The sequence below is a fragment of the Watersipora subatra genome, chromosome 1, assembly GCF_963576615.1.
Source record: "Watersipora subatra chromosome 1, tzWatSuba1.1, whole genome shotgun sequence".
NCBI classification, from domain to species: domain Eukaryota; kingdom Metazoa; phylum Bryozoa; class Gymnolaemata; order Cheilostomatida; family Watersiporidae; genus Watersipora; species Watersipora subatra.
The window spans coordinates 66,757,191-66,783,406 of record NC_088708.1 but is presented as its reverse complement, the minus strand read 5'-3'; the positions used below and the strand labels follow the sequence as shown (position 1 = coordinate 66,783,406).

Sequence of the window (26,216 nt, the reverse complement as noted above, 5' to 3'; positions counted from 1 at the left end):
CATATCGATATACATGTACATTGTAAAACTACCAAATGCATTTCCTACATACATTTTTGGTCATTTAAAGGTCAATTCAATTGCAACTCTGAAGACAACCTCAAATACCTTACCGTGCATCTTTCTGTGCTTAGCAAGAAGTCCACCCTGAGTCTCTGCAAACTGCATAGACTTGATATTTAGAGAACAGAGTATGGCTGACTTATCAATGAGTGTCGGATCCTCATTTGGTGCAAGAGTTTTTCTCGCTGACAGAATGATGCAAGTGTCGCAGGTGTTAATGCTTATCGCTCGTAGATTCACTCGGTTTAGTGGGGAACCCTTTCAAGAAAGAAAGATAATAAAAAGGTAAATGATAAAATAATCACGTAGGAGAAGCTTTTCAAAGCTGTAAAACTGGAGACCTCGTCTACTCACCCCCATTAAATATATTTTTGGAAAGTTTCTAATAGAAAGCCACTCTCTTCTCAGGTATTCCATGTTACCAAGCAGCACAACAGTTTTGAGATCATTAAAATGGAAGTTGCTTGCCCTCAGAGGCATGATAAAGCTGCCGAGGCCTATCAGAGGAGAGTCAGCTTCGCTAAAGAGGCAGACGATGATATGTCTGGACAGCACTTCGGACGGAGGAGATAATATATCCTGGCAAGAATTTCAAAATGTGTTACTAATTCAAATATTATAGAGGAGAACATGACTTTGGGTCTAGCCATTCAAAATTACAGTTTGATTCTTTTTGTATAAAAGTCTTGCTTTAATGTCCTTTGTCTACCAAACTGTGACTTACAACCACTTTTATGTACAAAATCTTCAACATTCGATGTAAAGTTTGAGCAAAACCAGTTTTGATCCTTGAAATAATAAAGAAAAATAGTAAACAAGTAATTTTCAATATTAGAGGTTTGAAATTTTTGAAACACTAAAATTTTGCTAGTAAATAAAAACTGATAAAAATTCAAAACAGAAAATTATTAGAGAATATGAAAATTAAGTTATATAATATATTTTACAAACTTGCAAAACTATAATTCAATTAATAAAATTTACGACAGATGTTCATGAAACTATTTTGCATGTTTGTTTGCAAAAAATACAATTTACCAAATAAATAGAGTAACAACAAATCATTAAAGCAGAAACTAAGCAAGGTAATACCACATTAACAAAATCTAATGTAAACATGCGGCATGTAGTATAAAATAGTACATTTAGCCTTTAGGTGGTTTCAATCTCACAAACTTCCATCTATGGTTTGACCTAGGTTTATTTATAATATTATACAACTAGTAGATACCCAGCAATAGCGATCTATTCATCTACACGAGAAATAAATAGGTTTGGCTTATCGCGATGTATACTTACAATAGTGCACTTATCAATGTTCTGGCTGGGACACCAGTGGAACATTCCAGTAGAATCAAACCTCATCTCTGGTTCTGTAGGTACGAGTCTACTCAGTCTGTCACCAGATTGTGAGAGATTCTGAGAAGAGGTCAGTGCGTTCAAGAAAGAAGACCTAAAAGTTGAAGCAGTTTAAAATGAAATATAAAAATTTAATTAACTAAAATTTTATAGTAGTGCTGACAGAGTCCTAAACTATTGTACTGTGTGTTCAATAATAATAACTTATGCTATTACAATCTTTACTATAATAAGAGTCATAACTGTTCGTCTGTTTGTCCAAAGGCACAAAAAAATATTAGAAAAAGGATCGTACAGTACCGGATTTGAACCCATGACATTCAGCTTAGTAACACTTCCTTGCACTAATCATTCGTCTTTTAAAAAATTTAGAATTGTTATGCAGATACTTATTCTCTGTGCTTTATGGCACACCTGATGATATCTCACAGCACACTAGCTTGCCAGGGTACTAGCAATCTTGATTAGGAGGGAGCTCGAGTAGAAAAGTATGTGCGCAGGTTCAAGAACACTCGATTGTAAATATATTTTGCTTTATCAGAATAAAACATATGTATAGTATGCTATCATGCTAAGAAATATGCTTGTAGACTTATAGATGAACAGGAAATCTGTTTGAATGAGGCCATATCAACATCCTAATTTAACACACTCATGCATTACCAAAAACCGTTAGATTCATTTCCTCATGTCCAGAGACTACCATCACATAACTTTGTGTTAAATCTAATTAATACTCACTTTACTGACAACGGTTCAGGCTTGGCACCATTTCGTGACTTTTTCTCTGACATCATGCTATCCACTGCTAAAAGTTTGATTGCAAGTCATTAACAGGCCCATAAAAAAAACTTAATCGACTAAGTTTTAACTTTGTTTTGCCCATTTGAAGTTATTGTCTCTTGGCTAAAATTGAGTAAGGGTAGCTAGCTCACTAGCTACTGGCAATTTTGGCTAAAAGACAGAAATACGTTATTTTTAAAAAGCGTTATCTAATTGTCATTAAGTACTAGGCTATACACTATTAAGCGATTTTCGAACTACAATGTATGTGCTTATCATAAACTTATAGCATTTTAAGTAGAATAAACAATGAAATATGTAAATAATATATGCATCTCAATGCAAGAAAGCTTAAGTTTCAGCCAGGTTAGTATGAGAAGGCCGCTGAGAAAGAGCACCATCTTTCAATAGATAAAACTCTGCATGCACCATAAACTAGCCCACTTAATGATAAGTTGAAGAATCATATTTACATAAACATATTTGCTAAAAAACTTAAAAAATGCTTTTTGGTAGACTAAAAATACAGACCAATCCCAGAATAGACCAGCTCTAGCTAAACTGTTTACAATAAGTGCATGTTTTCATGAAATTAAAAACTACATCGGTGCAACACAACTTCAACTGTTTAGCTTCTAGCTACTACTACTAATCTGCGAGACTGACGATACAACAGAGCTAGAGATTTAGCTGTTTCAAACTTAATCATTTCTACAGCGAGCAAAGCATAAAGGCAAGATGATCCGCAACCTCGGTAAGATTAGCTTCTTGGCGTTTCATGCATTCGACAGCCAGTGCACTGGCTAATATGTGAAGTTTAGCAACTTTTTGCAGAAATACCATTTGTGGAGTTGTCTACTTTGTTGGGTTGCTTAAGGTGACTAACAATGGAGGTCTTGTTTCGGCTAACAATTTGTGACAGCATCATAGTAGCAAGTCCTGTCAAGGAACAACCAATCACTGACACTGAGCAATGCAAAGAACCAATCACGTAGGGTAGCAACAGGAGTGAGCCAATCACAAGCGTAGAGAGTGTTGTGCAGCTTAACATTCAAAATGCTGGCAAACAACCAGAAGTAAGTGTGGTGATGATTGCTCTGTTGTAGAAGGATTGATTGTTACATGCTACATTGATAATTCTGCATGAGCTTACAAATTACACAAATGTCTTAAAAAAATTGTAACTTTGAAACTCTTTTAAATTCATAAATAATTAATTTTGAGATCAGTTATCCACAGCAATATTTAAATTGTAAATAATTGATGAAACTGATTATTGATTGGCCAGCATCTTGATACATGTATTACAGTAATAGATATTGTTTTAAATTGGTTTTCTTTTAAAGGGGTAATTTACACCCGCTTTTCAACCATAAATGCTAAACATAACAGAATAAATCATAATGACACAATTGATTTTAGAGCTGTACTGCTTTGCAGACACAGCAACAATTCCATAAATATAGCAGCAGTAAACTGACATGACAAAAAGGTAAATCGTTCTGTTCAATAACAACAATTCATGAGTAGCAACAGTCGAATAAACACATTTAAACTCATAGATGGGATTAGTTGTGAAAACATCAAAGCAAATATTACAGAGTTTGCCAGGGTACAGATGAGGTCTTCTTACCAGAATGTACCATAGCCGAGAGCAGTATCAGTCCTACACAAGTTCAATAAAGTTACATACTTTTGCAATTTACAGTCAAACTTTGACTTACCGTCACCTCTACATACAAAACTCGACATAGAATGTAAAGTTTGAGCAAACTTAGTTTAGACACGTGAAGCAATCTTTGGAACGAGTTGTCTGAAACTATTTGGAATGTTGAATTTTTGTAAATACAAGATAAAAAAGCTGATTAGAAATAAAAAAACAAAAATACCGGTAACAAAAGTACATAACTTAAGTTACCGAAAGTTATTATTAAAGATCAACTCTCACAAAACTTTATAAGAAATTATCAGTATAATTTTATTATTTGTGATTGTTTTTGATGTTTGAGGTGATCTGACTACTAAAATGATTCAATATTAAATTTTACAACACTTGATTGCAACTAAAATGCGCATATCAAGCAAAAGCATAATTATGACATCTATAGTTGCAATGAGACCAACAGAATAGAGACCCGTAACGTTGCAACTTGGACGCAATATCTGATATTAGCTATCCCAACAATAACAACTAGTGACGTTTATTCATATAGATTTTTTTTGACCGATTTGATGGCGATCAAGCTTTGTTGATTTTAATCTTGAAACATCCTGGCAGTCAGATCACCTCAAACATCAAAAGCAATCGCAAGTGATAAAACTATCGACACTTTCTGCGACAACCTATTAAAATTTTGTGTAAGTTCACCTTTAGTTAGAAGTTAGAAATGTTAGTTAGAGTAAGTTAAAATGTATGTTTCTATTAGTCCCTCTACTACTGGACATACACATTGCTGTGCCTAAACCTCCATTCACATGTCTGTAAGATTAAGGGCCAATAAAAAATTCTTTTCCAACGAGGAATATTTTATAAATTCATCAACTTTATTTATAGATTAATTTTAATTTAAGTTTTACTATTAATTTTTTACACAAGTAATTTAATATATAATTCAAATATAAAAATGTGAAATTTGATTACTTAAAATATTTACTGTTGTTTTTTAAACTCGAAAAGCAAATTAAACAAGATTTTGAGTTCTAAAACAAATTAAACACAATACTAAGTATTCTTATAGGTGATTTGCTCCAGCATACAAAGGTCCCGGCATCTGAAGAGAACACCAGACAGACTAGCTTAGTATGTCAATTTTTGACTGTATTATGACCTGTAAATCTAGTTTTTAAAAAAGGTTATGAAAAAACTAACAAAAAAGAGTTGAAAAAATGTTAGAAACAAAAATGTTTTGAGTTAAAATATCACAAGGAATGTAAATCACTGAAAACAAGTTGAGGTAATTCTAGTGGGCAGAATAAAAGCTGAATAACATTGGAATCTCGTAACAAGAGACAGGTAGATTTGACCAATCAAAACTCAACAGTCATGCCAGTATACCTCCTAATTGGTCAAGAGCATATTCTTGTTATTGCTTCGCTATAAATTCAATCTTTTAAGAATTGAATTCGTAGAGAGTAAAAAAATTTTCAAGTAAGAGAACAACATTTGACACGCATTCGAAATCAGTTACGATTTGTAGATAAAGCGAAATCCCGTAGAAAATACAGTGAAATCTATAGATAGAAGTAACTTACACAAATGTAGCAGAGCTGTTAAATAAAAAAGCTCTCTGAGAAACACAGTGCTTAAATACGAAGCGCACATCTATGGATAAGACACATACAGATAGGAACTTACTGCCTTTGCATTTGCACTTTTTGATAAGTTTAGGGTCAATCACATCTGCATGGCATGTGCTGCAGTAATTGTGAGCTCTGTAATAGGCAGTACTGATTGAGTGTAACACAAAAAATAAAGGCAGCAAAGCACAGACATAGGTACTAAGTCTACACCAAGTGCATCATATAATAGAAAATTATTTTACATATTTGTAATGTTAGTAAAACTATTATTTCAAAATGCTGTAATGTTGTATTATCTATTTAAATTCTTTCTCTGAATCAGACAGTTTAAATAAAAATTTCATGTAATAGTAAAACGACTAACACGCTTGCACCAATGAAGTTAAAAATACATGTAGGTAGTAGAACAACCAACATGGCATTGACTACTTGATCCTGCTTAAAAAAAATTTAATTAGAGCAAAGTCAATCTTGTTTGTCTTTTTCAAATTGATAAATGAATCTAATAAAAAGATTTTTTGCTAGAAAAGTGTTAATTGCATGTCACTAATGTATTATAATAGACAACTCCTTGTTACTGCTCTTCTGCATAGAAGTTATCCGCTCATCTTCTAACCTTTTAGCCTCATCGTCTGATTGTGCAATAAAAAAGCCTTGCGTTCCTGCCTCAACTTTAGCCTCTATTCCTGGGTTAATTGCAAGGGTACCTAAACCGTCTTCTGACTTGACTTCTATAGCTATCAATAGCAGTTTGAGCTTTGTGAAGCATTGCCTGTAAACATGTACAGTATTTTTTAAGGTAGGAAGATGAAAGGATTGTGATTTAAGGTCATAGAAAGCTGGCAATAAATTCAAAGATAAACTAAAGACACAGAAAAAATACGACGTGAAAATACGGCGTAAAAACATTTTCCATAATTTGACTAAACCAAATTTTCTAATATATATCTGTAACAAAAGATATTTTGCTAGCTACGTAATATTTTTTGAACTGCCTTAAAGGCATTTAGGCTACTAATTTTTTTGATGTAGCTAATGAAACTATTAGACAAAACAAGTATGATGCATGTTGTAAAAATCTTTTCCTATGCATGCCATGTAATCAAAGCAAAAAGAATTATGAATAGCTATAATATTAATAATTTTTTTATAATATTAATAATTTTTTCCTCTCCATGGCTTATTCCTGATTAAGGTTGCCAGAGTTGTGCGTAGTCTCACTGTTGAGTACATTTCCTGTCACTTGTTTCTAAGCAACCAAAGTGTACAAAATTTTTAGGTTTTGTTTCGCAAAAAGTTCTGATAAATTCTTTGACTGAATCAGAGTTGCTCATTTACACGTCTGATGGGAATATTTCTAAGAGAAAACCTAATCGGAACTTGAAAAGACTTAAAAAGTTACAGAAATAATTTTCCACACAATTCTTTTTTAAAGTAAATACTGTAGAGGCTTGAACCCATGCATGCTTCACAGCTAATTACTGTGTAAAAACAATAACTGTTGCAACAACTGATTGAACTGATTGAACACTTTCATCAGTGTTAAAGCATTTAAACTATTAACTTTTTAAATCTGATACAAAAACCAGCCGATCAAATTTGTAACAAAAACCGACACTATTTAAAAGTTTTTGTTACTAATTTGATCGGCTGGTTTTTGTATCAGATTTAAAAAGTTAATAGTTTAAATGCTTTAACACTGATGAAAGTGTTAAAGAAGACTACCATTTTATGATATCATGAAATGGTATTTGAATTTCAAACTTGAAGATTGACTCACTCTACAGCTTGTGGAAAGGTGAGACCGACAAAAGCTGCTGAAAGGACATGCGTGTACATCTCCATTCCAGTTCCCCTCAAGTAGTCATTCTGCCACAACTGATCTTCAACGCTCTGTCGCAAAAAATGAAATATCAACTAGTAGCAGGAAGTAGTCAGGCATAAATATGAATTTGCTTCCAGCAATAGCAAAATTATTTTTAATCATTTGAATATAAATGCCTGTTATCAATCATTGTTAAAACCATAGACTTCGTAAAGCTTCATTTGCCTTCCTAAATTTATTAAAAGCGCGTTAGCTAGTTAGCCAAATATTCTAGTAGTCAGTGATCAAGAGTAGAAGAGAGTCAGCTCAGTATTATACATGTAGATACAAAGTTAATCAATTCTCAGCAGATAAAAAGCACAAACCGGTGTGAGTGCAAGCAGTAGCGAGAGATGACAACTACAGCAGCCAGCTTGTAATAAATTATATTTTTATTCGAAGTAGACTTGTACTTCTACAGCATTTAATCAACAAATCGTTATTTTCAAATAGCGCTCAGGGAGAAGCTCATCTACATGGCGAAAACTTCTGGAAGCAGAGATAGAAACATGCAGCTGGTTGCGGATAACTTCTTTCATCTATCTACAATTTTACTGCTCAATACAAAAGATAACTTCTAAACTCAAAGTTATAAAACTTAATATAGTTTTTTGTGAACCTAAATTCCTGTATCACATTTTGTTTCTTTTCATTTTATATTATAGCTTTCACGATAATTTTTGGTGTTTCCAAAACAGTCTCACAATATAGATTGTACTGTTAACGGTAACGCTAACTGCTGCCAGAATCCTACCCACAATCCTACCTGATTCTTTCGATTACATTGTGCCTATCTAACGGACAGATGTTAAACTTTATTATTAGACAGAGCATAGAAGAGCATGAGCTGCGGTGAGAAGGGCTAAGGAGATTTAAAATCCCTATGGTATATAAAACATCTCTACACCCGTGTAACCCAAAGCTGAGCGAGCAAATTAGAAACAATTACCCATTTGCTTGTATGGTATTGTCGAAATATCTAGAGAAAACAGACAAACCTTCTAAACATTAAAACATATTTTGTTTCAATACTTGTCCTCTAAAACCTTGCTAAAATCATGCTGTCTAATATTGTAGCTGCGATGAAGATTTGATGAATATCAAATATTTTGTGTGTATTGATAAAATATTTAGTGCTCTGGTTATTACAATAACTGAAGAGTTTTACAAAGAAAGCTGAAAAGGGGCCTGCTGCCATTATAGTATCTATGTCACATGATTCAAACAATTCCAAAGATATCCGACAGCATTCGAGAACCTCAAATATTGAACACTAATTTTACACACAAAAACAAATATTAGTTTGGCCTCAAATCAATCTAACATGAAAATATTTATCAATAAAACAAACTAAAGTGTAATATTATACATGTGAATATAAAAAGTTCATATCAGATGAAGTTTCTATTGATTATTTGTAGCCATTGTACTGAACCTTTTGATGTCTCGAGGTATCTAGCAATGGTTCATTGTCATCATTTGAGAGCAGTTTTCATAAATTTTGGAGCATAACAATTTGTATATGTAGTTGCTTCAGCAGCATACAAGAGATTTCTCAATATGCTGGTCTATTACCTTCTTAGGAACAAGGTAGACAGACAAATAAAGCAGCTGAACAGATATCGTAAGGTGCACCGCTAAAAACAACAAAAGTATTACATCTAGTGTAACAAAAACTAACAGCCAAAGGGAAACGAGCTGTACAATGCATAAGCCACCTATAGATATTCAGTTTCGTTTTGTTATTACCTTCTTGCATACAATCAATAATTCTGATCTCATTTCAGCCTTACAAAATAATTTATATAATTTCAAAATTATATAAAATAATTTTGAAATGACTTGAATTCTTGAAAATGTCATTTAATAGACTCGCGATAATAGATTGATTGGCTTACTGAAGGCTCACTATGACGGTCAGCTTTCAATTGCTACAAAGTATCTCGTTATATGCTTGCCTGCTATATAGATAGTCAAACGACAGTAAATAGAAACTGTTGAGTTTTCTCTAAACGTAGTTAAACTAGTTCACTTTTTTAAAAACACTTTTTTAATGGTGAATTGAAATCAGAAAAAATTGTTGTATCAGGAAGGAAAGCTTTTTCCGCATCTTCATAAGCATCTAAATAAAATACCTGCGGCATGGTAGTCTCAGTCTACAACAGTATCCCTACAATCTTATTAAACCTACACAATGAGTTACACAATATGTACGACTGTAGTTATGCTGTTAATAACCAATACAGCGTTAGCACAAATACTGCCGTTTCACAGATCGGCAAGCCACATCTAGGAAAGGCGATGGAACGAATAGACTGTAAAAGATTCCATGCACACAATAGACACTTGGAAGGTTATTCAAAACTTGGTTAAGTAAACAGACGATATAGAGTTGACTTTTGCGCTGCATTTAACATCAATCGTATATACAAAAACATTTGTCACAACAAGCTAATACAATAGAGGTGGCTGATGCCTTGTGGTGTAACTACCTTGTACAAATGGTGTGTTGTAAAAGTGGAGTTTGGTAATAGTTGGATAGGTGAGGATAAACCCAAATAAGAAGTTCAAAATATCAACAATATTGCACAGCAAACGTAATACACACAATCATATAATTAGAGAAGTCAAACAGATAAAAAAACATCATACAATACCTTTGCATCCTTTTCTTCCTCCTCCTGTAATTGCGTCGCAATAGTGTTGTTTTTATTGCATCAATATATAGTTTTTAACATGTTTAATGATTTGTGACAGAGCTAATGGCTTTACAGATGATAAAAAATAGTTGGTCAAATGCATTTAACTCATTTATTACCAACAGGAAAACGTAACCTATGTGTCTTTTTAATTGGCAGGGAACACAGTTCATCTGGATAATACAGCTACAGAAAACTTTGGAGACTATCAGGATACAAGCCCATTAGGTGAAGGTTGCATTAATATATAAAACTAACTTTTTTAATCAAATTCTTGGTATCTATTATGAAACAATTATCAATTTCAAACTACCGCTTTTAGTTCCATAGTCCTAGAGCCTCTGTACGTCTTGTCTCGCTACAAGTCTCACTTGTCTAACTATGTCTATGTTTCACGCACAATGAATACGAAACTAAAACAATTCCAACAAAGAAAGCAACAGGAAATAAAAACTAACACAAGTTGTTAGTAGAAAGATCTAAAATTCCGACTAGAAACCTGGACACTTACAGTTTTGTAAGATCTCATGGTGAACAGATTGGCAAGGAGGGTAGAGAAACCAGGAGCTAGGCAGCTTTGAGCTATAAATCCCAGCTTAAGCTCAGCTAGACAGACAGCGTCATCTCCTCTTTTCCAGTCCCAGCTTGGAACGTTAAGCAAATATGCCTGAAATAGATGGCAGAAAATTCTGTGACATGTGCAAATTGGAGTTGTCTGCTCGACTGTACTGCCTAAATAGAAGTTAATATGAATAACATTCAGGCTTCAAGTCATAATGCTACATCATAGACTTGATGGTTAGGAGCTTAACATGACACAACAAACAAAGTTGTAACAATTTACATGTGAAGGGCTAATAGTGGGAAGAAATTATATTAATGTTATACAAGTGTACGTGTAAAGTACATACATGTATAAACATACCTTGTTATGGTATTGCATCAGCTGAATGATGACCTTCAGCTCAGAGTAGTAATTTTTAATAGAAATGGCTCTCATTATGTTAGCAGCGTCTTCTGCATCTGGATCCTCGCAGTATTTATTGGCTAATATGAGACAAGCATCAGCATCTCTTGTCTAAACCAATGAAATACATAATCATCTGAACAACACTGTCTTTAAGAGGTTGTGGCTACCTACAAATACTGTTGCTACACAGTTAATAATATCTTGTACAACATACTTTTAACACATAAATGATTTCTTATCTTATAACTGAGGTCTCTGTGCAGAAAAGAGATCCTTTATGGCAAGCTTAATCGCTTCTTAAAATCTTGTTGATGAAATACCTTTTAATATAAATTTTAAATGCAAGTTAGCTAAAAGCTAACATGCATTTTAATTACAATTTTATTTGCTATCAGATTAAAAAATAATCCAAAGTTGGTGTAAAAAACGATGTTCAATTTATAATTGTTTTAAGGCTTTATGTAAGAAATAAAAGGCAAAAAAATTGGCTGAGTAAAGCTTGAAGAGCATTTGTAGAGTTGACAGCATATAAAATTGCCTATGTCTGATTTATCGTATATTTGACAAATAGAGGCAAACTAATACAAGCAAATAGAGAGTATTTGAGTACAGCACCTTTAAATGAACGTAATTGGCTGTTACAAATAACAGATTTACATCCGATGCCTATCTTGATGCTTACCACATACAATTTGCTGAGGTAGAATTTTTAATAGTCACCAAGTCTACATCACACTGTGCCAGTTCATAAAACATTAATTTTCAAATTAAAATTTGTAATTGGTTCTACATTACAAATTTATAATAAATAAATTTTAAGTTTAAATAATAAGCTTTATTTAAACTTAAATAAAGCTTATTTAAGTGAAAGCACAACATAAAAACAACCTATGGTATGGTTTAACTTTGTGCATTAATATAAGGAAATCAGATTAATGCAGGATGATGTTATCGTAACCCACCCATAGTAGGGAGCTGAAGTTTTATCATAAGGCGGCAATCTGCTACACAACAGGAACTGTATTGAGGACAATACCTAACCAAGAGTAATTAATCTATTATAATCACAGTGTTATGATATATATCAGGTATGAATGCAATGCTAGCTATAGAAAGACAAGTTTTTATCTACGGAACAATATTCTAATTTAAAAATGGTCTTCATTTCAAAAATTTAAGTAAAATAGTAGTTTATAATTATCTAGTACGTACCGCGACTCGTTCCAAATCATTTGCGTTCATTACAGAACCCATGTAGAATTCAACTTGCGTGAAATGACGTTTAAATAATCCCTCCAAATCTAGATCTGGAACCCTTCTGCAACAACAGACAGTATGCAGTCTAATATAGAAAAAAGAGAAACATATGAGTGGCTTTGTGAGATGATTTGGCGATAGAAAATAGATATATTACTACGCGTTGGGTCCCACAGAACCTTCTGGAATGCTTTTACTACATAGGCATAGGTAAACCATTAAGACTTGGAGTTACTGACTCATTCAGGGCTGTGTCTATGAGTGTTTTAATGCTGAGGTCTATGGTGGCCCAGAATTTGTCACTTAAGATTTATTAACAAATTTGGTATTCAGACAAAGCCTTATTATTTACATGCATGAGAAAATCTGTTAGGATTACGTAAAACTGATATGTATTTAATTACTACTGGAAACCACATTTATGATCAACCTGCAATTATATGCAACTACAGCTATCATTTTTAATGTCTGCTGACTCGGTTCCGAGATAACCACGCGTGACTCTTGAAGCTGACGCACTTGCTGACAGCTGTCTAATCATGGTATATAAGATTTTCTATGTTTCAGTTGCATTTTTGTGGTATATTTGAAGACTGCCCACTAGGATTAATAATGCTACGAATCAAAGACGGCAGCAATAGCAAAAATAGCTTTGCCCTATACACCCACGCTCACAGATGATATGCCGACCTTGAGAACAAATCTAATTTTTATTGACCGTTTATTTGATGAGTTGTGTAGGGGAGATGCACCGCATGCATGTACCCTTTACAGGTCGCTAAAGCGCTGATCATTCTCATGCTAGTACAGATATGGGCAGTGAGAAGATTAGAAGTACAAACATCCTATTTCAACGGATGTCAAACATTAATTCAATAAGTTTGTTAGCAGGCAGCTCTACAATATTTGAACAGATATACTATAATTGTTTTTCCATGGTTCATCAATAGCCAAAAGACTTATCTCTCTTAATTGGCATCATGAAGGCAGCGAATGCTGAAGTTATTATACCGGCAGCTTACTCTTATAAGCAATTTTCTCAAAATATCATCAGTATACCTGTAGCGGGCAATAAAAAGTACATAACATGAGCGGCATTGATTTTGCGAACAACAGCACATGCAGTAATGGCTGCCACGTGAACTGCTAAGGAATATTTATGTAATTGAATATTGCCTGCCTATCAGACTGCGAAGAGGTGTGTCAATTCAGAACCATGGTGTAAGAGCATAGTGTGAGAGCATGGTGTGAGAGCCTAGCACAAGGGCATGGTGCGAGAGCATGCAAGAAGGCAAAGATTCTTTTCTATAAAATTAGGACAGAAAACAGAAATTTGTGAAATGTTGTTTGGCGTAATTTGGAATTGTTTTTGTTTGAAATGAAACTATTGCCAGCAGAATAATATTACATATAATATACATATAAATAAAACACAACATATAATATGTGTAAAATATATAATAGTCTTGGTGTGACTTCAGAGATAAACATCGACCTGGAAAAAGATAAGTAACTTTAACACATTCCAACACTCTAGTTATTTATAACACTCTGCACTTTTCAGAACGTAGAGTGCTGTTAGCAGTAGGCCTGGCTACTTATCCGTTACAATATATAATATATATTAGCTGAATCCTAAGTGACCACGGACATTAGAATGCAATAATAGTGTAGAGAAAGTAACTTCATTCCAAAGCGGCTATAAAAGCAATGATACAGTTATAAAATATCTAAAGCACATGTACATGTAAAGCATATGTAACAGATTTGTATTTATGTATACATCTTCTTTTTAGAATTGTCTAAAGATATGCCTTAAAGATGTCTTTATATTTTATAATTTGGCACTGGTAAAGGGGTGCCTACGCCTACCACCCCACTGAGACACTGATAGTCAGCAGAGGCATTATGCTAATGCTTTAGTAGATACATGTTCTACTTTGGAAATAAGCCCGGCAGACATTGGAATCTGTGTAGCCAACACTTTACACATGCTAATGACAGCTGTAGAAAGAATGCAGTATGACCTTTCACTAATTATTCCTTTCAAACAGCATCATGCTGTAACATGTGATAAGATGCTGGAGTCTACTCTGTGCCTCAGGTGTTGGTGTCAGCTTTAAAAGACTTAGTATTGCTGACCACTAAAAAGGTAACAAAAATGATCGCAAAAACTTTTTGTGTCATCAGTCCAATCAAAGATGGGTAAAAATAGCCCTGCATTTGAAACTAAAGGCTTCCTTTTGGTGTTAATCGTCGATTATGTGAACCAATGGCATCGATGAAGCATCGCAGACACGTCAAGAAAGTTTGCAGCTGTCATTCTTTCCCGATACTTCGCCGAGCATCGACGACCGCCTTTTAAATGTGAACCAATTCTGCGATGGTATTTCGCGGTCGCAAATAGCGTGACTTATTCATATTTGTTTATAATAGTCACTGCGGAACTAGTTTTTGATTCCAGTACGCGCAAATAAAAATGTTTCTTCGCGAAAATTTAAAAAGATAAATGAAAACACTACGTCATGGAGTATTTCCCGATTCAAACGCGGATGGGTTTGTGATAGCGTGAACATGGTTATCATCGACGATCATTGAAGTATTGTGGCATCAACGCCGAAATACGGCGATATAGTGTGAACCAGCTTTTAAATGGCCGATAGCAGCCAAAAAGATGAGCATAAACGTAGAGCGTCGTTAAGATAACAGTAACATGCATGGTCAGCCTTTGGAGTGACTGAAGTATAATAACTCTTTTCGCAAATTGGTTTAAAAAAAACACAAAACAAAACACAGGCCACAGTAGCAACATTCTTACGCCGTGAAGATGATATATTTTTATTTTACAACATCAGAAACTTTCTGTAACTTATCAAAGTAAATGTTTCCAATAATGACAATAACTTGCTCAACTCGACAAAGCTCGCCAAACTTTTGAACAATACTAAACATGATGATTCCTTGTTTAAACCTTTAAGGGATATAAACTCACTAACACAGACCAGCCTTCCTTTACATATGTAGCTTGGATAAGGGGTGAGAAAGAATCGACCAGCTGTCTGATGTGAAAGAACAGTGAGAGAATGAAAGACGCATAGCAATTACCATGTAATGATGTAATAGAATTAATTGCTGCCATTTTACAACATTCATTGTGTTATTATGACTCAGCTCTCACGGATTCCAAGGCATCTCCAACGACCTACTGCCTTTAAGGTTATTTTATTATACTAATACCCTGGCAGTCAAGTGCACGTGAGAGATCATCAAGGGTAGTGGCTACGTGCATAAATATTCCAAGAAGTGGCAAGGTGGTTGATCAGTGCTTGTGGTAGAGTGTCAGCCTACCAAGCTGGGAGTCATGAGATCGAATCCAGTTGAAAGAAAATCTTTTTCCTAACCTTTGAGCATGGCTTCAGACAGATGGGCAGATGGTCAGATGACAGACGAACGGACAGATGAAAGGTTAGACAGATGGATAAAGATTATCTTTAAGTTGTGCAAAACAACGCACACAAAGTTTTACTTAAAATAAGATCTGGTCCTGAAGGAAGTTGTGTGTGATTTAAAAAAGATTTTAGCTTTAGGTATTAAAAAGTAAACGGTGGACCACAGGCTTGTTTTTAAGATAGATACATGTGACTGAAAACAAGCTGTTGAGCGTGGGTGCTGTTACACGGTTATTAGATTAGAACTAGTAGTTCAGAAATCAGCCAATCACAGAACATAAAAATGAATTCTGGTTTCCTTTTTTCATTACTTATATACCGATCTAGTCTTATGTAGTTGATAGGCGTTAATTATATAAAATACTATGTATTGTGTTTGTTATTAATAGATTACCGTTTCTTTTAGAATACATAAAGTATATAAACATATTTTTATTACTTTGTTTTATGGTTTCTTTATAATTTAGCAGAACGAGATGCTTACCAATAACTGAGGTTGGTTGAAAATAAGAATATTTGTACATTAGACCTGCACGATGGCTCAATGAACAAAGAATGAGAATCTATGAGGAAGTGCTTATTCGCTGCGACTCCTTGTACTAAAGCCTCGATCTCATTCACTGTTTCCATGATGCGCAGTACTTCGGAGTTGCGCTCTCTTCGAATCATGGAAACGGCGCCTTCGCACTGAGATCACTGCACACTGATCAGTGCGAAGCCAGTGCAAATTCGCAGCAAGGAAACGGCAATTGCGCCGTGGCTGCGCATAGCTCGCTTGTTGTGGAGGCAGATTCATCGAGGGCCATAGACTAGTACAAAAGTTATCCCGCTTATTTTGTTTTTTCTATTCTTCCGATCTTCTTTCATTTAAATTTAATTATGGTCTTAATATTTAATTAGGTGATTACTTTCCTAGGCTTTGTTATCGATGCCAATACTTCGAAAAATAGGTGGCAAGTCCTAAAGTAACATTTAAATAATATATTACGTACTTGAAAATACTTATTAAAATATATTCCTTTGTAAAAATTGTGTTAAGGTTTATAAAACCTTGTGAATGTGTATTGTAAATAAAAATATAATGACGACAGAAGCATATAAAGACCGTTTCTGACGTTCGGTATCCATGATTGATTTTATCTCTCCATCCGGCGATTCGATTTATACAATTTCTCTTTTCTGGCTAATTTGCTCAAAAATACTGCGCAGGATGTAAACGTACAATTTCCTCGACTTCGGAGGGGGCTGCATCGAAGTACTGCGCATCATGGAAACATAGTGATTCAGTTCCAAGCTCACCTTTTCACTGGATGGCCAGTCCTTAAGTCAGCGAGGTTTGATTATCAGCATCAAATCTTTATTAATGATGTTAATAGATTTTTGCTCCTTTTAGATTTGGATCAAATTTTCAATATAGTTCACCTTCACACCAATCTATTTGTATTCATAATAGTCCATAGACTACAATGATAATTGTTAGTCACTTTTATGCTATCTGCATTTATAAAGGTTTATGACTCCTGCTACTCATCAGTGTACAGTCAAACCTCGACATACAGTTGGTTATAATTCTCTAGTTCACATTCCACAGACAAATATAGTCCTTGTAGTTCTCTTTTGTGTAAAACTATGCAAAACCATACAAAATCATAAATACACTCATTCATGAACTGTGTTGTTCTATGCAGATTGAATGCCTATCTATGCGAGCTCAAAGCGATCTATAGACATACTATCAGGTGCCATCATAATTATACAAGGTTGGTTATGTGTCTCAGATGAGAAGAGCACTCACACAGCTATATGGTAATAAAGGTCAAAATGACCTTCATGGTCTTGAAAACATTCGTAAGTAGAACAGCTAAAGCTTTAGTCAATACATCTTCATATACTGCGGAGCTTGTGAGAAGAGAGAGAGAGAAAGAGAGAGAGAGAAAAAAGTAGTAAGAAAATTTGAAAAAGTATGATAATCAAATATAGTTGAAAATATTAAATTGATCTTTTTGTTGACAAATAATCCAAGCTTTATATTCAAAATATTAATATGAAAACTTTGGGAATAAACTTTTAAAGTTTGGGGATGCTTTATGTAATTGGTCAATGCTTGTCACTCACTAAACACAGGTTTATTTTTACCCCCTTTGCAGACTGATAGCATGAAGCATCTACCCCAGACACGTATGCTCGCTGACTTGTTATACAGTTTGTAACCGCTAAAATTTGTTATAACATTTTATTAGGCAGTTCTGATGCTCTTAATGTTTTTTCAAATTACTCATTGATATAGCCTTTATATATATATATAAAACCTATAATATAAATAATAGGCCTACTACCTGTTATTTTCAATAAAACTAAAGAGTTTTCCCAAAAATTTAGCCCTTGTCTTTAAGTAAAGCCAAAACCAAAACATTTTAAACTTGTCTAAAATATGGGTTTATTCATACATTGGTGAATCACTCTTAAAAAAAATTTTTTTATGCAAATTGCTGCATATCTACTGTTATTTTATGAATTCAGATTTATGAGTGAGAGACTTGGTAATGCTATTTGCTGAGACTTACTTGTCTATGAAAACAATCTCAACATCAACATCTTCTCGGTCCTTGTGTAGAAAATCAGATAGGAAATTAGACACAGAGTCGTAGGTGATATGCCCACACACGACTATGTGCCTACAACATGAAACAAAATGCATACGCAGATTTTCCTAGTGAGCATACTGATATATTGCTGTAGTTAGGCGTGTCTACAATGTCTAATCTGGTAGAAGTTCATATTTGTAAGATGTGAACTCCTAGAGCAGCAAATGGTTGGTAAAGGTAAACATAAGTAACCTAGTAACATTAAAAGTAACTTTGCAACAAAGCTGCAGCTATAGGAAGCTATAACCTCTCAAGTCTATCAAGCTATATCTTAGCAAAAATAGCTAGCATTAGCTTAAGCAAGCTTACAAACTCTAGCTTAGCAAAGCTAACAAGCTATAGTTTGGCAGATCTAACAAGCTATAGCTTGGTAGACTAACAAGCTATACCTGAAAAGAAAATGAAATTTAGACGCAGTGTTTGCCAAGTTTCTTAGCAAACATTTGTTGGTATTGTCAGAGAGAACAATGCAGTAAAAACTTAGTCTAAGTTGATGACAGCTAGAGCCTCAGTCTAATCGTAACTGATGCGTTTTAAATGTCAAACAAAGTGGAACCAGGCATGTGAGTATTTAATTGGTGATTTCAAACTGTGAGAGATGCGCATATATACTCTTATGAAAATATTACAGTAGCTCTGGACTCTCGTATACACAAATGAACAATATTAAGGAGACCAAAGGCTGTACTAAAACTAGCCCAACTTCATCTTTTATTAGAATCAGTCAACCTTACAAATGTTAGCATTAGAACCATGAGTCATCGCTACTTTAGTTATTTAGTTGAAGGAATCATAGTTGAGTTGTAAGCTGAACAATTTGTCAAATAAAAGCTGCTAGCTGGTAAACTAGGTCAATGCAAAACCTTTTAATTCCAACATCTTTTATTTTTATGGAACCCCAAATTATTCTAGTGCTGGAAGCAATCCAGCAGCGATCTGATAGTTACTGTAGGTGACAAGCCCAAATTGTGTAGCTAAGGATTCCCTAGCCTGGCTTGCATATTACTCAATGATGACAAACCTTTTATGAACAATTGACACCGATATATTACATCCGCTTTTAACACATAATAAGTAGATCTAACTTATATTCTAATACTGAGACTTTTGGGGTACCAACAAAAGTTTACATATCTACTTGTTAATAACTATAACACAGCCAGTGACCACTTCTACAATTTAGTTTGGCTGTTGACACGCGGATGCGTTGAGGGAGTGAGAGAGTGAGGGCTCTGTTATGCTATTATAGACTGATTTTGCTTCTGTAAAATCCCAGTAGGTCTATATATAGAGATATATGTAAGCAAATGTATGAATCAACTTCTACAAAAGATTAGAAAATAACTATGGAATCAGCTTCATTCGATAAACAGCATATTTAGCATTAGTGGATTCACCTATCAAAACCTAATTGTTATTGTTTACAACTACAAATGCTGACTCCATTATGTCTTAATCAGGTTTGCATCCTGGTACACTACAACACTGGTAGACGGTGAACCACAAATATATACGCATATTATTACAGCTCTCAATTTTATATATATACTCCAAAAAACATGTTACTAAAAATTTAATTGATTTAATGAAAAAAAACATTTTAGCCGGTAGTAAACTAACAAACTTTTGTCTTAAATCAGCTTTGATTGAATTTGTTTAAAATTAAAATAATTGTCTTAGAATTTCAATGCAATTGTTTTCTTTTTAATCTGTCAGCTAATGTCTATGTACCAGCCTATGTCTTAGCTAATGTAGTCCATCATCAAATCCATCTTAACACTCAGAACAGACAAGCAGAGCAGCCTTTATCTCCAGTTCACAAGAGGTATTGAGTTAGATGTGACACTTCCTGTGTTGTATAATGGGCAAAACAAATGAAATTACTAGAGAAATCAGATTGTATGGTATATGAGATTGCTAATGGTTCATCACGAGCATCTATAATAGGAGAGGAGAAGAGCAGTCATCTAATTACGTAGTGATTCTTAGAGATGCGTGCAGATGGCTTTGGAGGAAATGAAATGCATAATTGACCTATGGAAAGTGTATAATTGACTCATGGATTTTCTCTAGTTGTACTGGTTCAATGATGCCTAACTAGTAAGCCTATAGCAATGATCTCTACTGGAACCTGATGAAAATATTTTAGTTTTCTATTTGAAGGATGGCCTTTAATATCCATTTTCTTATAGGAGGGTATGTTTCATGACCAGACTCTTTAGCTATGAGTCTTTATAGTTTATGTTGAATACTAGGTTAGCTCAAAGTTAGGTTAGCTCTATGCTGGGTTAACTCTAAGCTATGTTAGCTCTATGCTAGGTTAGCTCTAAGCTAGATTAGCTCTATGCTAGGTTAGTTCTAAGCTAGGTTAGCTCTAAGCTAGGTTAGCTCTATGTTAGGTTAGTTCTATGGTAGGTTAGCTCTATGCTAGGTTAGCTCTATACTAGGTTAGTTCTAAGCTAGCTTAGTTCTAAGCTAGGTTAGTTCTATGCTACTGTAGGTTAGCTCTATGCTAGGTTAGCTCTATGATAGGTCTACTCTTTGCTAGATTATATGTATATTTGGTTAGCTCTATACAAAATAACTTCATGTTAGGTTAGCGATAAAACATTAAAGGTTGACTTGCAACAAAATTCACATTACAGTTATTTGGTATCAAAAGATTCACCATGTCTTACTTTGCTGTGTTGTAGGTCAAAATATGTGGAAATGTGATTACAAGCTCTTAAAAGCTCAAAAATGAACAGTTAATCGCAGCCATCGCAAAAACGCCGTAGGTTGGAATCCCTTTATTTTAATGACGTACTCAACTTGACGTGGTTATTTTTTGACATGCGATGTTATCACGTGATTTGAAAGGTCAATAAAAAGCTCAACATAAAACATCTTATAGCACTAGTTTATGACAAACACTTCGGGTTTTACCGAAGACCCCGTATCAAATATAGATACTCGCTACTTTACAGTTTTGTTTCAGTTTGGTCTAATCATCTAGTCGTAATTTGATCATGTGACCCATACTTTCTGCCAAATGGCGCGAACAATTTCTGCACCATTTTTCTACTATCACAGGCGACCGACAGGCTTTTCATGTTTATCAGAGGATGATATGCACTTCTTTGAGCTAAGGTTAAAAAATTAAACAAATTTTTGCAGTAGGTTTTGAGGTATCAGTGCTCAAAGTGACGGCATTGCAATGGTGATGAAACAGACGCGTAAGGACAATAGACATGGTTTTATTGAATGCGTGAAGCACATTTGTGAAACTACTTTGACGAATGAAGTTGCATGAAAGTGTAAACAGAAGCCATCTCGTTTAACTACTTCCCATGTGAACCATTTTAGAGAGGGATTTCAACCTACGGCATTTTCATGATGGCTGCATTTAACTGTTTGTTTTTGAGCTTTTAAGAGCTTGTAATCACAATTCTACGTATTTTGAACCTAAAAAACAACAGAGTAAGACATGGTGAACTTTTTAATACCAAATAACTGTAATGTGAATTTTGTTGCAAGTCAACCTTTGTGAAACTCACTTTTTTCCTTTTTCGCACCGATATCGCCCTGAGTACTTGCTGCCAGTGGTTACGTGCTCATAAATCTCTGGGAGAGCGCTGGCAAATATTATCTACAAAAATTCAAACAGTATCATGCTATCAAAAATTTGTAGAAAATGCCGATAACGGACTAGCTACAAGAGCTAACTTCTTGTAACTTCACATTTATGTACATACATGTATATGAATTGATTCATTGGTCTTGGCATTTTAAATAACTAAAAGACTTCTACCTGAAAGAAGAATGTTTTTACTAAATTATTGAACTCTTATTCATTAGATATGAACAGCTGAGGGCTGTTTGCTGCTGATCATTGAGCGGCCAAGTTAATAGTAATCTTTTGCAGTACTTACTCTATGTCATATACATGTAAGTATGATTTTTTTATACTAACAAATAGTTAATTAGACCTGGGTTCTGGGTTTCCCATTCTAATCAGCTGTCTCCAAAAAGTGCAGTGAAAGGGGAACAGCTTACAAAGTGTCCTCATCACACACTCTATAATGCTTGGACATCGAATTTGTTTCTTTTTAACCTTCAGCCATGTTTACTCACCATTCCTCCCATTATGATGAACACCATAAATATTCTTCCTAATGCTGTCCTGGCAGCAATATCTCCATAGCCTACAGTCGAGGAAGTAACAAGAATAAAGTAGACACACTCCCAGAATTTGATAGGCTGCGCATTTGAGAACTCCGTCCATGGATCTCCTGAGTTTTCAACCTGCAAGTGGTGACACAAACATCAACAATCAATCTTTACTCTCTTGCAGTAAATCACTGTGAGTGACAGTAAATGTTTTGCATGCTGTGTGACAGCAGGTGCCAGCAAGTGCCAATGTTACAAACTGTCGGATTCTTGCTTTGAAACTCATCTTCTCCGTTGTTAATATACAAGCTTGACCTTAGCATGTGGTTCTCAGCTGCTGTCACAAGCTCTACTTTTAGCTAGTACAACATCAACTGAGTCTAGGCAGTTTAGTAAACTGTGGTATCTAACCATTTCTCATCAAACCTTTGTAAAGATGAAGGAAGCTTTCACAACGGTTTAAGCAGTATGAAAAGTGAAGCAAGGGCTTTATGGCAGGGTTAGATCCAATAAAATTACTGTTGGCAAATAGGAAAACTTGTCTTTTTAGATTTGAAAATCAATATATGACTTTTTTAAACATGGATCAACATGCAAAGGCTGGCGATTTTTTTATCTTCAAAACGACTTTTGTGGAGACGGCTATTTTTTCTAAGCAGCAAAAGCAAGTGTATTTTTAAAATAATCACAAGCAATAAATATTTCTTACACTGAATTAATTGTCCTACTAAAAATACATTTGATTTGTTAAATATATAATCAATAGACGTATGATGAAATTTTGCTACTTAAATACATTTATTTATTGGTAAGGTAAAGTTCACAGGAAATATCACATCTTACTAAGACAGCAGTTCTTTTTTTAGCTTTTTTACTAAAGCTTCCTAAAACTAGCTGACTATCTGCTACTACTTTCTGAACCTTCTTTGTGGCAATCATTTTGCTAGCAAGTGAGCAGTTCAATTGATCAACCTTATCAATAAACACAGTACATTTATTATTTCTATTGGTTATTAGAATGTTAGAACAAGTTATGCATCTATATTTACATGTAAAAGGTACAACCAGCCTGTTCTGAGTGGAAGAGTAGAAAAGTGAAGCTGTGCGTCCGATCAGCTTTGATTGGTTGTTACAATCAAACAAAAATCTACAACTTTAACAAGTTCAAACCGCACTTTGGTTGGTTTTTACAGCATATTTTTAGTTGATCAACAAAACGGTTTTTTGCAATTTATCGGCTGATTAAAACTATGATAGTCTGTCTGGTTACCGGTTAGCGTATACTTTAGCTATCTATGAGCGGTATATTATGCATTTTATGTTTTAAATCTGATTCATATTAAATTATAGCTTACTAAATTTTATAACACTGAATCGTAATGAATGACGAGCGTAACATCTGCAAGAAGAAGTTTTTAAAATAAGCTGTCAATGGCTTTTTAACATGCTAACAGTTGAAATATTTCTATACTCCTGATTGCATTCACTAAATAACTCTCTAAAAAGCCTTATTATAGAATTGATGTCATAGACTCGAAGATGGAAAATTTGCGTAGTTCTATTAATCAAAGGACACTGCATTAACATGCATAATAGACTTGCTAGTCATTACTCATAGAACATTGAAATCTATTTCTGTATTCTAACCTGTCGGTGCTAAAAATGAAACAGTTGTTTATGCTATCTTTTGAGAACATTCTTACCAGTATTGTTTCCAAGGCTCCAAAGAGTCATACATGAATATGTCTATTGATGCATTTAGTGCTAACGATGAAAGCCGATTTTTCACACTAAATCATTTGTTGAGGTATGCTCCTGCGAAGAGCTGAGGCTATTATACAAATCAAAAAATGTATTCAAAGAGCTCACCAAATGAATGAGGCCAGCACCAGTTAGCCAGAAACTGAGAAACATGGAGAGGAAATGGGCGAGTCTGATATGGCTGTTGGTCTTAAGTATGTTCAGATACTGGAGGATGTCTGGGATGTTGAGCAGCCGCAAAGCTCGAAGAAACCTCAGGCCTGTAAAAAAGGACATTCACTCTTGCGCTAGCAAATGAGTCATTAAACCTATATTTATAACCTGAGAAACATCTGCCGACTATAATATAGACACTATTATACACCTAAAAACACCGTATTTAATACTGTAAATTCCTTACATGACCTCTTATGGTGCTGATAGAGCCATTATATATAAACATATACTAAGATGTCATGCTGGTCAAGTAGAGATGGCGACATGCAGTTGTAGCAGGCAATATTAACACAGCAAACCGTGCAATATAATTGCTTCGGCGTACTTTAGGGCAGCCCCTTTTAATGCCTCTTCTAGCTAAAGGGCATCAATGGCATGGCAAGTTCTTTGGAAGAGGAAAACATATGTACCACCCTAAACATGAAAGCTAACACTCCAAGAACCCATGGCTACATTTATATAGTTATGAATACTCAATTTATAAACTCATGAATACTGTATAGGAATTTTGAGAGCCGTGAGCATTCTAATAGCCCAACCGTGCTTGGGTAATGAAATCATCATCCAAACATGAAAGTTGATAACACGCCCCCAGTGTATTAGAAAGCTTAATCTGTGTCTCCATCGATCAATCCAGACCAAATACAACCTAATTGGAAATGTAATTATTAAAAAATGTTCTGTCAATATTGAGAAAACATGGTCTGATCTATACTAAGATTGGCAGAGATCCACAGCAGCAAAAAATACTAACATCCTTTTGGGTGAGCAAATATTTATTTATCTTGCAGGTGAGTCATCCAGAGCTGCCAAAGTACGGCAAGATAATGCAAGTTTGATCTTCAGGGCTGTTTACTCTACGATGCTAAATATTTTTTGCCTCATAAATATATTCTTGAATAAATATACCCTAGCTTGTTTTGTTTTAGCAGCTGACACTATGTCAAGAGTACATGCTGTTGGTTGAAGCGATGTGATAACTTCCCGTTCTATGGATTAATCACCTTGTGGCTATAAATATAAAACAGCTGGGAGAGTGACAAACAGGTGTATATTATTTTTGATATCATTTAATCTGTACAAAGCGACAATAAACCTAAGTTTTTTGATATACAAGATACAACCAAGATTTTTACAATGTATAAAATTATGAATATATACTTTGAGAATTTTTCATAATAATACAATTCAGTTGCCTAATGCGTTTAATTATATTTCTTACATTTTAATTAAAAAAACATCTTAAAAAATAAGAGTTTATTAATAACATTAACTACTATTTTTTTGTAGTTGGAATTGTAATAAACTACATAAAATATTAGAAAGATCTAAAGGCTAGCATGTTAAAGTCAGGTAATATAAAAACATATTATATTCAAATGCAATGGTCCACCTTTTTACTAGTTCAAATCCTTCTGTAAAGAAGGATTTGATGGAAGTTTGGCCAGTTAATTCTTCTTGTCAATTACTAGCTTTTTACGTAAATACTAAATATTAGTTAAAATACTTTTCATTCATTAGTGTTACATGCTACGAAGTTTTGTTGTAATTTTCCATCTTCGTAGCATGTAACTGGTTTAAAACGTCAAATCTTTAAATCTTCAAAGCGATTCAAACTCCGTTTCAAGGGGGTATTTTTGAAAACATCGTATCAAAATCGAAGTACTGTGTATCATGTAAACATCGATATTCGAATTATTG

At 34.3% G+C, this 26,216-nt stretch overlaps 1 protein-coding gene across 5 annotated transcripts in view; it reads right to left on the bottom strand.

The window, feature by feature from the left end:
* The window catches only part of LOC137403940 (calcium-activated potassium channel slowpoke-like), a 55,611-nt gene that overhangs the window by 10,079 nt on the left and 19,316 nt on the right, over positions 1-26,216 (bottom strand). For 3 of the 5 annotated variants that reach the window (XM_068090070.1, XM_068090095.1, XM_068090104.1), the window contains exons 6-21: positions 24,408-24,559; positions 22,503-22,673; positions 21,926-22,017; positions 18,309-18,419; positions 12,251-12,356; positions 10,994-11,146; positions 10,580-10,735; positions 8,319-8,348; positions 7,286-7,398; positions 6,122-6,277; positions 5,561-5,637; positions 3,046-3,144; positions 2,164-2,230; positions 1,363-1,516; positions 418-642; positions 114-321 (exon numbers count right to left, since the gene is read on the bottom strand). In XM_068090070.1, the coding sequence (XP_067946171.1) occupies positions 114-321; positions 418-642; positions 1,363-1,516; positions 2,164-2,230; positions 3,046-3,144; positions 5,561-5,637; positions 6,122-6,277; positions 7,286-7,398; positions 8,319-8,348; positions 10,580-10,735; positions 10,994-11,146; positions 12,251-12,356; positions 18,309-18,419; positions 21,926-22,017; positions 22,503-22,673; positions 24,408-24,559 (2,070 nt within the window). Of the gene's footprint in view, positions 1-113; positions 322-417; positions 643-1,362; positions 1,517-2,163; positions 2,231-3,045; positions 3,145-3,838; positions 3,872-5,560; positions 5,638-6,121; positions 6,278-7,285; positions 7,399-8,318; positions 8,349-10,579; positions 10,736-10,993; positions 11,147-12,250; positions 12,357-18,308; positions 18,420-21,925; positions 22,018-22,502; positions 22,674-24,407; positions 24,560-26,216 lie in introns of all 5 variants that reach the window. The other 2 variants (XM_068090078.1, XM_068090086.1) reach the window with 2 other exon arrangements.